The 13,415-nt window shown below is 38.4% G+C and overlaps 1 protein-coding gene and 1 non-coding gene across 3 annotated transcripts in view; both read left to right on the top strand.

The window, feature by feature from the left end:
* Dpp10 (dipeptidyl peptidase like 10) overlaps positions 1–13,415 on the top strand; it is a 716,117-nt gene that overhangs the window by 650,148 nt on the left and 52,554 nt on the right. For both annotated transcript variants that reach the window (XM_031380842.1, XM_031380845.1), the window contains exon 13: positions 673–780. In XM_031380842.1, the coding sequence (XP_031236702.1) occupies positions 673–780 (108 nt within the window). The remainder of the gene's footprint in view (positions 1–672; positions 781–13,415) is intronic.
* LOC116072180 lies at positions 9,609–9,740 on the top strand. The gene has a single exon (XR_004111347.1). It is a non-coding gene; the product is annotated as a small nucleolar RNA SNORA17 (small nucleolar RNA).

Genomic DNA, 13,415 nt, shown 5'->3' with positions numbered 1-13,415 from the left:
TATATACATTTTTTTAAAGCTCAGTTATTGTATTCATTTATGTCATTGTGGTTTAATTAGAAATTTCCCTGAGGTTCATAGAAACAGAGGGTATTTTGTATGGATATTTAAGGAAAAATGAACTAATGACAGGAAATTTAAAATAAATGATCTCTGTAATTTCAAATTGTGTGGCATTTTACTTCTTGTATTTTCAGAAAATGTGCTGTGCACTATCAGAAAGGAATCTCCTGATTGTAAAGCTGTTTTTTATATATAAAAATGTTTCTCAAAGACTATTATTTTAAAACATATCTCAATGAGCTGTCTATAGAATTAATTCGCCCTTTTCTTAGGTTTGAGAGATAAATGACCAAGTATAGTTGCATGCCAAGCTATAAAAGTTCTTATCTGTATACATTTCTCCCAAGCCTTCACTCTAATTTTTAATATGTTCATCCCCAATGCATGAAACCTCAACATTTTTTTCCACTTTAGATATTCATACACATACTCTGACATTAAATCCACCTTTTAAAATTCTAAATGCCATGCTTTGGGTTTTTTCCTTTTAAGCATATTTTTTTAATTTCCCAAACTAATTCAAATCAAACAACAGCCTATGTGTGATGCTGAGTGGAAAGCTTGCCTCATAGACATTCTGAGATTCTTCTGCACCCTTCTCCATTATAGAACGAGGAACCAGTGTTTTCCAGAGATGGAAGCAAGTTCTTCATGACGGTCCCTGTCAAACAAGGTGGAAGAGGAGAATTCCACCACGTAGCTATGTTCCTGGTTCAGGTAGGTTCTGGGATGTTTCTTTGGTTCAGCTTCATTGTCATTGAAGGCTTAATGCTTCTTCCTTGGATTTGTATTTATGTGCATGTACAGGTGTACACGAGCAATCGCTCACCTGTGGGGGTCAGAGGACAACCTCTAGGGTCACTTGTTGTTCAATTCTACCTCTGCTATGCCAGCTTACCCAGGTACTTCCAGAGATTCTCCTGTCTCTGCCTTTCATCTGACCAGAGAAGTGCTGGGATTATGGATACCTGCTTTGAATTCTGCCTTTGACATGGGTTCTGTGCATTCAAACTGATGTCCTCATGCTTATGTGACAAGGGCTTCATCAACTAACCTATCTTTCCCAGTCCCAGAAATCCCAGATCTGGTGCCATTCAGAGCCTAGTGTGAGGGCCATGAATCTAGGGCTCACACATATTTTTGGGAGATGATGTCATATATTCAAACTGCATCAATACAGTATGTAGTCATCCTTATGTGCTGTGAATTGAGGGCCTTGGCATGCTATGTATGTATGAATGTAGTATGTATGTCTGCATGTATGTATTTATACAAATAGGTGGTGTTGGACTCACTATATAGTAGACAATTACCTTGAACTTTTGCTACTCCAACTCTGTCCCTAGATGCTAGGATAATAGGCATAAGCTAAGATCCAGGTTTATGCAGTTCTGAAATCAAATTCAGGCTTTATGTGCCCTGAAGAGGTAATCTACTAACTAAGCCTACATCTCCAGCCCTGGGACACATAACATTGTTTTTGTTGCTTTGAGACAGTGTCTTATGATGCATCTCTGGGTGTTCTAGAACTTACTGTATAAACCAAGTCGTGCTCAAACTCACAAGGTTCCATCTATCTCTCCATCTATTGACTACTGATATTAAGGATGTGTATCACTACACCCAACTTGGATATAGAACTTAACTAAAACACAACCAAATTCCAAGAGCCTGATGACAATCTAAAAACATTTTGTCCACTAAACACATATTTTCTATTTTGTACGTGTAACACTATCAAGCCATTATGTATGTTTCAAAGATATGGACTGTCAATTTGGCTAAGGTAGTAAAGGAACTTGCCTTGTAAATCTGGGGACCTGAGCAAAATCCAGGTGCATGCCATAGAATGTCCAACCACACAGACAGGTAAAGTACACACAATAATAAATAAGTGAATATTAGCTTAATTAACTTACTAACTTATTATTAATTAACTTATTAATATTAATAACATGTGAATAAATAAGTGAATATTCATAACTAAGTAAATCCCCTTCAAAATGGAATGGTACAACAGTTATAAAATGCTTCTATTTTAGAAAATGCAGTGCATATTTTAAAGTAGAAAATAAAACTAATAGCTGGGCAGTGGTGGCACACACCTTTAATCCCAGCACTTGGAAGGCAGTGGCAAGCAGATTTCTGAGTTCGAAGCCAGCCTGGTCTACAGAGTGAGTTCCAGGACAGCCAGGGCTACATAGAGAAACCCTGTCTCGAAAAACCGAAAAAAAAAAAAGTAAGAAAACTAATATGTTCTCAATGACTAGAAGGCCACTCTGTTTCCTAGAGAGTTTTTGAAATGCAGAAGAAAAACATTTTTCCCTTTAATCTCAAACAAATTTTAAAAGTCTAAATTATTTTTAAATCAGGTTTATTAATAGTTTATTAATAGGTTTATTAATTTAAATGTCAAGATTAATGAGTTAAATTAAATTTCAATAGCACACATTTAGGAGGAAACAAGCATCCTTAGAAGTGAACATTCCCCCTATACACACCACACACACACACACACACACACACACACACACACACACACCACACACACACACACACACACACACACACACACACACACACACAGAGCTTTATAATGACAAATAATTGGGAGAAAAACCAAATGATTGTGAGAGCTTCCCAAGAATGTAGCCAAAACTATCTCCTTTTTAAAATACAATATACAATATAAATGTGGCATAAAATCCCTCACAAACCAGGCTAATTTAAGTTGTCCCCTCCTTCAAGCCTTGTGATTATTCTGAAGCTGATGTAACCTTAATAAAACTCACAGGAGTGTCCAAAAAACATACAATGAACATGGCTGGGAAGAGAAATTGGTCAGCAGGAGAGGGAAGGGACCAAAGAGAAAGGGGGAAGTGGGTAGGATCCAAATACATGACCTACATGTCTGAACATGTCATGGTGAGCCCCATTGTGTATAATTAGCATATATTAATAAACACATTCTTTTAACTAGAGCAGATATTATATATATGTATATTTGTGTATACATATGTGTATATATGTATGTATGTGTGTATGTATACATACATACATACATTTGTACCTACAAATTTTTACTTTAGATTGATAAAATTTTATGGCAGTACTTAAATTACAAAGATACCTGAGGTTTGCATTATTAAGCAATCTGCACAAATGTGACTTTAATTTTAATCAAGACTGAAATAAAAAAATTAGGACATGTGTAATTTCTACAGCAGGGAAGAAGCCTAATTTTCATAGTAGGTTATTAAGTTAGAAAAGTGGACTAGTTGATTATATACCCATGAATAATGCAATTGCATTTATTTCTAAATAAATATATGCATTTATATATGAATACATTTCTGGGTCTTTCTGGGTCAAATATTGATTGATTGGCATAAGCAGGTAGGATTTTAAGGTAATATTTCATTTTCTCTGTGAAAAAAAGGTTCATTAGGATATTACTTCATTTATTTCTGCTAAGTAAACCTTGTGATCATTAGTTCTAGGGAAATATATTTCCAATAAATTGCACTTTATAAATATTATAGTCAAGGAATTTTACTGAATCTCTATTTTTAAGATGTATCTTATTTATTTGTGTGTGTTATTTGTGTGTATGTGTCTATTTCTGTGTGTGCATCTGTGTCTGTGTGTGCACACATGTATCCTTGGAGGTCTGAAGAGAATGCTAGATCCTCTGGAGCTGGAATTAGAGCTGGTTATGAGCCACCCAACATGGGTACTGGAACTTAATTCCTGTCCATTTGGAAGAGCATCATGTCCTCCTAACCACTGAGCTATTTCTCTTGCCTTTATTGAATTGCTAAAACCCAATGCTCTGATATTTAGCTACCCCTTTAAACACTCAAGATGATCCTATTGATAAACTACCTGCCATGTAGACGAATGGACCTGCGTTTGAATATTTGGCACCTGCCTACAAGCTAGTCATCAACAGGCACATCTGTAATGTTCGGAGGGATAAAACACATGAGGATCCCCAGAGCTTACTGGCTATCCAATATAGGCAATGCAGGAACTCTGTGTTTAGGAAGAGACCCTGTTTCAAAAGCCAGCCAATAATTGAATCTTGGAAGACACCTATGTCAGCCTCTGGCCTAGTCACACATGCATATGTATACTCACACCGAAGGAAGACTTCGCCAATAGAGTGATGGCTAGAACATTTGTATCTAACAATATAAAGAATATATAAACAGTATATCATGATATTCACATTTTCAAATGAAGCCAGTTTATTTAACTCATTAAGAAAGGGAACCATTTCTAGTATTATGTTGGGCAGATGGTGTCTTCCAAGGAAGGGTCTTTTCATATTTAGTTAAGATTTTCTCTTTAAACGTTTTGAAATTTTTCCTGCATTTTTTGAGGTTGTTATATGTGTATACAATGGAATATGATCATATTTTCCATGCTTTCTCCCATTTTCTCCATGTCCCCTTTAATACATTCCCTCTCCTAACTTCATTTGCTGTTGTTACTCTTGTTGTTTTTGTGGTTGTGGTTGTGGCTGTAGTTGCTGTATGATAACCACTAAGTCTAGTTATGGACATGGATGGAAGATGGAAAATATACCCATGGCCATGTTCCCAAGAAAAAGAGGATTCTCCTCCAGCGACTAGCTACTGCCAGTAGCTCCTTAGTAAGGAGTGGGCCAAGAGTTTTTCTAAATGCCTCGAAAGGAATTTCATCTGTTGATGGAATAGCCTGTATGCAGGCACATCCATTATTCTTGCAATGTCCAGAGAAACTGCACAGAGTACCTAGGCTGACTTTGTTCATCTTTCATCCAGAGTGTGAAAATGTTTCATTGAAGTCGAATGCTTTCATTGCATTGTGGCTGCCATTCAGAGCATTAATAATTTGCCAAACTAAGAAAAGAACAAGACTGTGCTATTATTTGCGGGAATGCTGTCAGTTGACTGAAATGAACATACTGGTTATGGAGCCATAAATTGATATTTAGGTAAACACAGTTTATCATGCACAAATACTTGCAGAACTCTCATACATGTATACACTCACACATACACAAATGTACACACTATTTGGGAACATAGTGTGAAATGCCTTGTTTCATTTTAATAATAGCTATAAAACTGTTTTATTAATTGTATAAAAGTGCTGTTATATAGTCAATACAACATTTTTGAAAAGTAATACCTGAACAAAGTAGTAAAAGAATAAATAAATGCTTTGATGTCCTGTCATTTTTTTAATAAGCTTTTCATCAATCGGTACATATATTTTCAGTTCCTTTTTACATTAAAATAAGTAATGATTTAAAAAAGATTTCAATCATCATAATTTAGGCTTGCAACATTTATAGAATGATATATAATTTTTTTGATACCCTCTAATGGAATTTTTAATATTTTGCATTTAGCATATTCTGAATTGTGATTTTAATAGATCTGTGGCATTCACTCATGCAGACTTGTTATGCTTGCTTTAAATGATCCATTTTCATCATTAGAGTTACTCTGCTCTTTGATGTTAGATTCTTAGACAAGCAATCTTGTTCACAAACACGTCTATTTTAATTCCCCCACAAGAATCCATTTCTAAATGTTCAGAGGGTTATAAGTATATTAGTCAGGGTTCGCTACAGGAAGAGAATTGATAGAATAAGTACATATTAAAAGTGTGTTTATAAGATTGGCTTACATGATACAGTAGGAAGTCCAAAACTACTTGTCTCACACTGGAAAGGTGAAGCATCCAACATTTACTAGGTTCATAAAGCTGGATGTTTCAGTAGTTCTAGTAGGACCCCAAAGAGCTGGAAAATTATGGGGAGCCATCTTTACTATACATGTAATCCCTAAAGAAGCTGGAGAGACAACTTTACTAGGCATGTGGCCCCTAAAGAAGCTGACTCTAATGTCAGCAGAGAGATGATGCATTGATAGAATGGACGAACTCACCAGCAAGAATAAAGGTAAGCACATGGAAGCAGCTTTCCTTCTTCCACAGCCTTTATTGGGAGCATGCCAGGGATGTGCTGCCATGTTTAGAGTAGATATTCCCACTTTTAGTAATCAAATCAAAACATCTGTCACAGGAAATGCTCAGATGATTGCCTCCTAGTCAGTTCCAGATGCAGTCCTGTTGACAAATTGCTCCCCCCACCACCACATTTCACCAAGTAAATAGCATGCATGTATAATATGTTCATTGAGTTTTACCTATAGTGCCAGTCGGCTCTTCAAAATAAAGCATCATCATTTATAAGTAAAAGAGGAGTGCGCACTGCAGTGCTGACATCTCAGTAGGATGCTGTTGGCTGTGCATAGTCATTCTGTTCTGGCCTTGGGCAGTAGTCCATTGCTAATGGGCGTGCATGGAATGCTGATCATGATGGGACCTGGCAACATAGGGGCCGGCAGTCAGAGGATGTGCTGTGAGGCTCAGCTGTGTCTGGGACTCCTGACTCACTTAGGGCAAGTTCATGTGTTTGAAGTGCTTACTGACTGAGAACAGTAAATCTGCAAACGGTGGGCTCTCTGACACAAGTGTAGATGAAAACATCAGAAAGCAAGCTACCCAAGTGCTCTCAGGCACTCTTCAGGCTAGAGTGTAAGGCTTGGACTCATGAACCTTTAGTGGATTTCATTTCACATTTATAGAATCTAGCCACTGTGAAAGTTATTAAATGAGTGAAATAATTCTTTTGCTTTTCTTAGCCTCCAGTGACATATGATTATAATTTCATGAAAAATACGATAGTGCATTCTGTGCTCACTTCCTGTGTGTGTATATACACATGCCTGTGGACAGGCCAGTTGTCAACCTTGAGTGCCATTCTTCAGGTGGTATCTACCTCCATATTTGAGAAGGATTTCTCATAACTCACTAAATAAGCTACACTGTCTGGGCTGTGAGTCTCAGGGATCTATTTGTCCATGGGCTGACAAGTACCTGCTATAATGGCCAGTTAGCTATTTTTTATTTTAATTTTTTATTTAGATTTTTAAATTAATTTAAAGCTAATTTATGTTTAAATTAATTTTATTTAATATTAATTTTAAAAATTAAATTTAAATTAATTTATTACAATTTCATTTTTTAAATGAGGATCAAAATCAGGTACTCATGCTTTCACAGCATGCACTTTTTAAAGTGTGTTATTACCTTTATCCTTGGTGATATTTAAAATCTGGATTTCAAATATGTACCTTTTCATCATGCCAAATAATTATTAAACCAATTACTTTTATTGCCATTTAGTTTACTTGGTTTAGGTTTACACTATCAACTGTTTTTTCGACATTTCAGTGAGATTATATGCATAGTGCACATTCATTTGTACATTTCATTAGTTATTTGGCATGTGCTAGTAAAATCACAATGTCTGCACTCAAATAAAATATTTGCATATCCCTCTACACAAGTTTCCAGATTACTTTCTCTGTGAACATATGAAAGCTGAGAGTCTGCATTTTTTTCAGTATCATACAGTCTACTAAAAAATAAGTGAAGAACATTATTTGTAGGGTTGGAGAGATGATTCAGTGCTTATGAGCAGTTCTTCCACTATTGCCGGAGTTTGGACCCAGAAATGCCTGTCCTTCCAGTTCTCAGAGGAGCAGGGAAAGAAGGAGTGATCTTGGTGCTTTCCAACCAGGCCATGATACATGTTTCAGATTCAGGACGAGACTGTGCCTCAGCAGAACAGGAGCAGAGTACTGTAAGAGGACACCCAGTAACCCCTGGTGGCCTCCACCCACAGGCATCAGCCTACACGCCTTCACATATACGCACATACACTCACATGGACACAGACACATGAACAGTAATAAACAGTTGCTTTCAACAAGTTCCCACACACCAGAATACCTTCTGGTGTGTGGGAACTTGTTCCCCAGGGGAGTTATTTTCACATAACCTCTTCATTAGTCACTCTTCTCATCGCTTTGACAAAGTAACTCAGGAAAAGTAATGTAAGGAAAGGCTTAATTCGCCCACAGTTTGAGGACAGTCCACCAGGGTGGGAAAGCATGATAGCAAGAGCTTGAAGTGCCTAGTCTTGTCATATCCACAGTCAGGATGCAGAGAGAAAAGAATGCTGGTGCTCACTCAGCCCACTGACTCCAGGACTTCAGCTGGTAATGGGACTGCCCACTCTTCCGGAGCATCTTCCTTCTGCCATTATCACAATGGAGAGACTGCCTCATAGACATGTCCAGATAGTGTCTCTTAGGTGATTCTTAATGTCGTCATGTTGAGAAGCAAGATTAACCCTCACAATATCTCTCCCACTCAGGGATGTGTGGGCAGAGTTCCCAGACTCTTCAGGATAAGCAGCTGCAACGTCATTTTCCCAAACTGTGTGAAATTAAACAAAAGAAAAATCTCATTGTTGCATTTGCCCACTTTGTCTATACGGTAGCAAGCAGTTTCACTCAGGATAGCTGACAATTCCACTCAGAACAATATTAAGTTCCATTATTGATTAGAAGTACTGTAGAGAATCTGAAGCTTGTAATTCATAATCCTATCACCTAATCAACCTAATAAAAGGTTTTCATTAAATGTCTCTGCTCTATCTGATTAGGACATTGTCTGAAAACAATGAGTTCATTTCCTGTGATGAATAGACAGTAAATTAAAGCATGGTATTTTTAAGCAGTATAGCATCTCCCTTATTTAATGACTATAAACTTTGGGCAGAATTTAATATTAGATATTTGAATAAACAGGAAGTTACCTGGTAACAAATGAAGAGCACTACTAAATGTGCCAACACGCCTCCAGTTTATGAATAGAAATGTCTGGCTTGGATTTTGCCTCTTTGCCTGAGATAAAATCATCACCAGTTTAGGATGTGTGTCTCATGTCTAGTCTCCTCTACAACCACTCTATTCTAGACTTCCAGCTGGTTTCAGAGAATGAATGAAGTCTTATTCCTGTTCCCTGTTTTATTCTGAATGTAACGTTAAAGTAAGAGTTGAATTAAAAGTATACTTCCATACTGTAGCTTCTCTCACAACTACACCTAGGCTTATATCTACACCCAGGATTTCTATTCTGCCAAATTTATATAGAAGACATATATAGATTAACAAAAAGTCACAGTTCTATATCATAAAAAATTGTACTTTCTTTTCTACATTGTTTACTTTGCATTCCTTTCTCTGAGAGAGAATTCATCCAATAAAGTTTCTCATGGCCAAGCTTGATATCCCAAGTTCAATCACTTGCACCTACATGATGGAATGAGAGGCATGACTCCCACAGGTTGTCCTGTGACTTTTACATATATGCCATGGAATGTGCACACACGGGTGTGTCTACACATGTGTACAAACACACGCACACACACACACACGCATTCACAATGTGAAAAATATAAATTTTCTCTCTTTGACTTTGTTTTTTGAAAGTGTTTGAAGAACGCCCTGAGATCCAGAAATCTCCTTATACGACATGATCAAGTCTCTGCATTTATTTTTATGTACTCAGTAATAATCTAACAAATTCTGATTGGTTTGGAAGGTGTTGCTTAGAGTCCATACAAAAGTCAATGTGCTGCCCCTAGAGACTTGGCAGGTGTGGCTGCTGTGTCACATGTGTGTCAGTAGGTGGCAGAGAAGAGAGAGGCTATGTCTATGCTCAGTGTTCTGATCAGTGAACATCTGAATGACTAGTAGCCTAACAATCTTTGGAAAAGAAAAAAAAAAAAAAAAAAAAACAAAAGAACAGATAAACAAGAAGAACCTGAGACAATCACCACTCCAGTATCTGGATGCCCAGGCAGGGAGCTAGCCAGCCAGGTGGAAGTGAGCCTGAAACAGATGACCCATTTAATGGGGCTACTCTGGTGGGCCAGGCAAAGAATGAAAATGGGGTGACCACCAGACCAGGACTTTGGGGTTTGGACAGGGAGCTAACCTGAGATGACCACCAATCCAGGGTCATGCAGGCCCCGGGGATGCAGATCATGTCCAAAATGACCTCTGCCCAATCCCATTGTGCATGAGTAGGTCATAGAACTCCTGAAACGACATCAGGCACTCAGAGATCCTGGGCACCACGAAGAGGAGTACATAGATGGTAGAGAAACGGAAGGGAAACAGATACAGAAAGAGGTGAGCACAATGAAGAGAGGCAATGTAAGGGACAGCCTGATGTAAGTAGTGATGACACCTGGGACCATAATGGGGTCCTGACCTACGCTGCCATCGGCGGCCACTTCTAGGTCCATGCCTGGATCCATGGTCCTGTAGCAGCAGGGGTCTGTTACCACAAAAGACCAGGTAGAAGTCACTGGTCTGAGTTGCTGCCTGGGAACATGTTGATGGCTGAGGGCCGTGCAGAACTTGTTCCTTGCCTCAAACATTGTGGAACATCTGGCCCTGGGGGACAAAAGAGTGAGAGATATAACCCTGCCCCTAACCAACTAAAGTACTATGGAACTGAAGCAGCACATGCATGAGAGAGTTGCAGGTGAGCCAGCCCCAGGAGTGACTCGGGGCTGTGACTCGCTACACCTTCCGCAATAAGTATTTTTCCCCTCTGTTGTGAGGGAGGCTGCAAGGTGGAAGGTAGTTACAATAGATTTTTTTTTCCTAATCTTAAATGCGTAACTTTGTTAGTCATTTTTTCAGCTCTCTGAGACAGTTTCACAGTTTAGCACACTCCGAAATCTATGAGCCAAAAGTGTTTTGAAATATTCACAAATATAAAAAATCTTTACAATGTTTTATATGGTTTTTCATCTTGAATTTGACATTATAAATGCACTAAAATATTGAAGTATGAATTCTCTGTTCTGGGAGCAATCTAAGTAGACCCTGAAAGCATGTGAAGATAGCTGCCTGAGGTAGTCTAGGATTCCATACTGGCCTTTGGTGTGTAACTGAAATAAAAAAAAAATCCCACAGATTTTCTGTCATCCTTGCATTTGTACCATTTGCCTACAAAGAGTTGACTCATATTATTACCTCAGATAGTACTCAACAAACTTGATATAATGTGAATATGGAGAGCTAACAAACCAGAGGATTTATAAAAACAAGATTCCTCTCATTATATTCCTCCTTTCATTGAGACAGGTTCTGGGGATGTGAACCAGGCATACTATGCAGACCAACTGTCACATGAATTCCAACCCTCCTGCCTTGGCTTTCTGAGCAAAGGGGTTATAGGCATGCACCAGCAGGGTGGGCAGGCACAGAGCATTTAGGAAGCTGGTAAATGTAGATCCATACCAAGAAAACTAAGAATGTTTTGAAGAATGATTCTGTTGCTCTGGGAACAGAATGGCATATAGGCCATGTGTTCATTTTCTGTTTCAAGTAGAATAGGCAATAAGATGTCACAAGAAATGTCCCCCATATCTATACATTGATATATACATCCATACATCTATAGTCAGTACATAGTTATAGCAAAACATGTCTTGGGAATATTACCCAAGTAGCATTCTTTCAATACAATGCTGTAAAACTTGGCATAAACTGCAGCAGTTGCAACTTTTCAAAAGCCAAAGTTCTTTTTTATATATAATTTCTTATTTTACACATATAATTAAACACAGTAAATATCTCATTGTATCATTTATCTGTGTTCCAAATATCTAGGTCTATTTTATTGGTTTGTAAACTCTTTAATACATGAACATCGATGTATTTTTTCCCACTGTTACTTTAATCTTTTAAGTTTATTTATTTGTGTGTGAATGTAGTCCCTGCATGTGAGGATGTGTAGAAGTGATAGGACAACATTTAGGACATGGTGCTTTTATTTCATAATAGACTCTGGGAATCAAACTCAGGTCAGCAAGCTTGTGTGACAAGTGCTTTTACACACCAAGCTGTTCGATTGGCCTCAACTTCTACTTTATAAGACCTTAAAGTTTCCATCATGGAGTGGCAGTGGTGACTGTGGTGAAGACGACAATGAAAGTGGGGCTTCACGTGGAGGGACAACACGGCCATGACTGCTGAGTTGCGGCAGGACGACACCGCGGGGACAATGGAAGGCTCGAGCTGCCAGATGCTGTTAAATCAGCTGCAAGAAATCACGGGCATCCAGGATCCTTCCTTTCTTCATGAAGCATTAAAGGCCAGTAATGGTGGCATCACCCTGGCTGTCAGCGTTTTCACAGACCAAAGAGTTAAGGAACCTAGTCACAACACAACGGCTACAGAACTCTCTGAAGTAGAAGAGAGGGCTACTAGCAAAGATCTCTTAGCAAAAGTGATAGACCTCACTCAGGAAAACAAAGATGACCTTCAGGCAACCAGGGCTTTGAGCCTTCTGGAATCTCCTAGCATTCAAGCTGACAACAGAGATCTTAATAGAATGCATGAGGCTAACTCTGCAGAAACTAAAGGCTCAAAAAGAAAACGTTGTGAAGTTTGGGGAGAAAACCAAAATCCCGATAACTGGAGGAGAGTGGATAGTTGGCTGGTTGGGCTGAAAAATGTTGGCAACACATGTTGGTTCAGTGCTGTTAACCAATCTCTCTTTCAGTTGCTTGGATTTCAAAGACTTGTTCTCAGTTATAGCCTGCCACAGAACATCCTTGAAAATTGTCGAAGTCACACCGAAAAAAGAAATATCGTGTTTATGCAAGAGCTTCAGTATTTGTTTGCTCTGTTGTTGGGACCAAATCAAAAACTTGTAGATCTTTCTGCAGCCCTGGATCTACTGAAGAGGGGCTTCCAATCATCCGAGGAGCAAGTTGTGAGTGAGTTCACGAACAAGCTCCTGGATTGGCTGGAGGATGCGTTCCAGCTGGCTGTTAATGTTAACAGCAGTCTCAGGAATAAATCTGAAAATCCCATGGTCCAGCTGTGGTCTTGCCCTGAGGAAGCCCTTCATTAATGTGTGCTGGCACAGAGTAGCCTCTCCTTAAAGCTGTGAACCTCCTAATGGTAACAGCCCTTCTTCCCAAATGTATTTTGGCTGTAACATTAAATTTCCTGGTGTCCTTTTCTCTAAAAAAGAAAAAGAAAAAGAAAAAAAGAAAGAAAGAAAGGAAGGAAGGAAGGAAGGAAGGAAGGAAGGAAGGAAGGAAGAAAGAAAGAAACAAAGAAAGAAAGAAAGAAAGAAAAAGAAAGAAAGAAAGAAAGAAAGAAAGAAAGAAAGATTGATTCCATCATGGGTGAGGGAAATTTCTCACAGCCATCAATCAGATCAACAACTCTCAACATGTGGGTCACATCTAGGGGTTGTATATCAGAAATCCTTCATAGAAGACATTTATATTATGATTCATAATGACACCAAAATTACAGTTGTGAAGCAGCAATGAACTAATTTTATGGTTGCATATCACCACAGCATGAGGAACCATATTAAAAGGTTGTAGCATTAGACAGCCACTG

The sequence above is a fragment of the Mastomys coucha genome, unplaced genomic scaffold, assembly GCF_008632895.1.
Source record: "Mastomys coucha isolate ucsf_1 unplaced genomic scaffold, UCSF_Mcou_1 pScaffold1, whole genome shotgun sequence".
In the NCBI taxonomy this organism is placed as follows: domain Eukaryota; kingdom Metazoa; phylum Chordata; class Mammalia; order Rodentia; family Muridae; genus Mastomys; species Mastomys coucha.
Note: the sequence above shows the minus strand (reverse complement) of the source record. Positions and strands in the feature narration are given on the sequence as shown.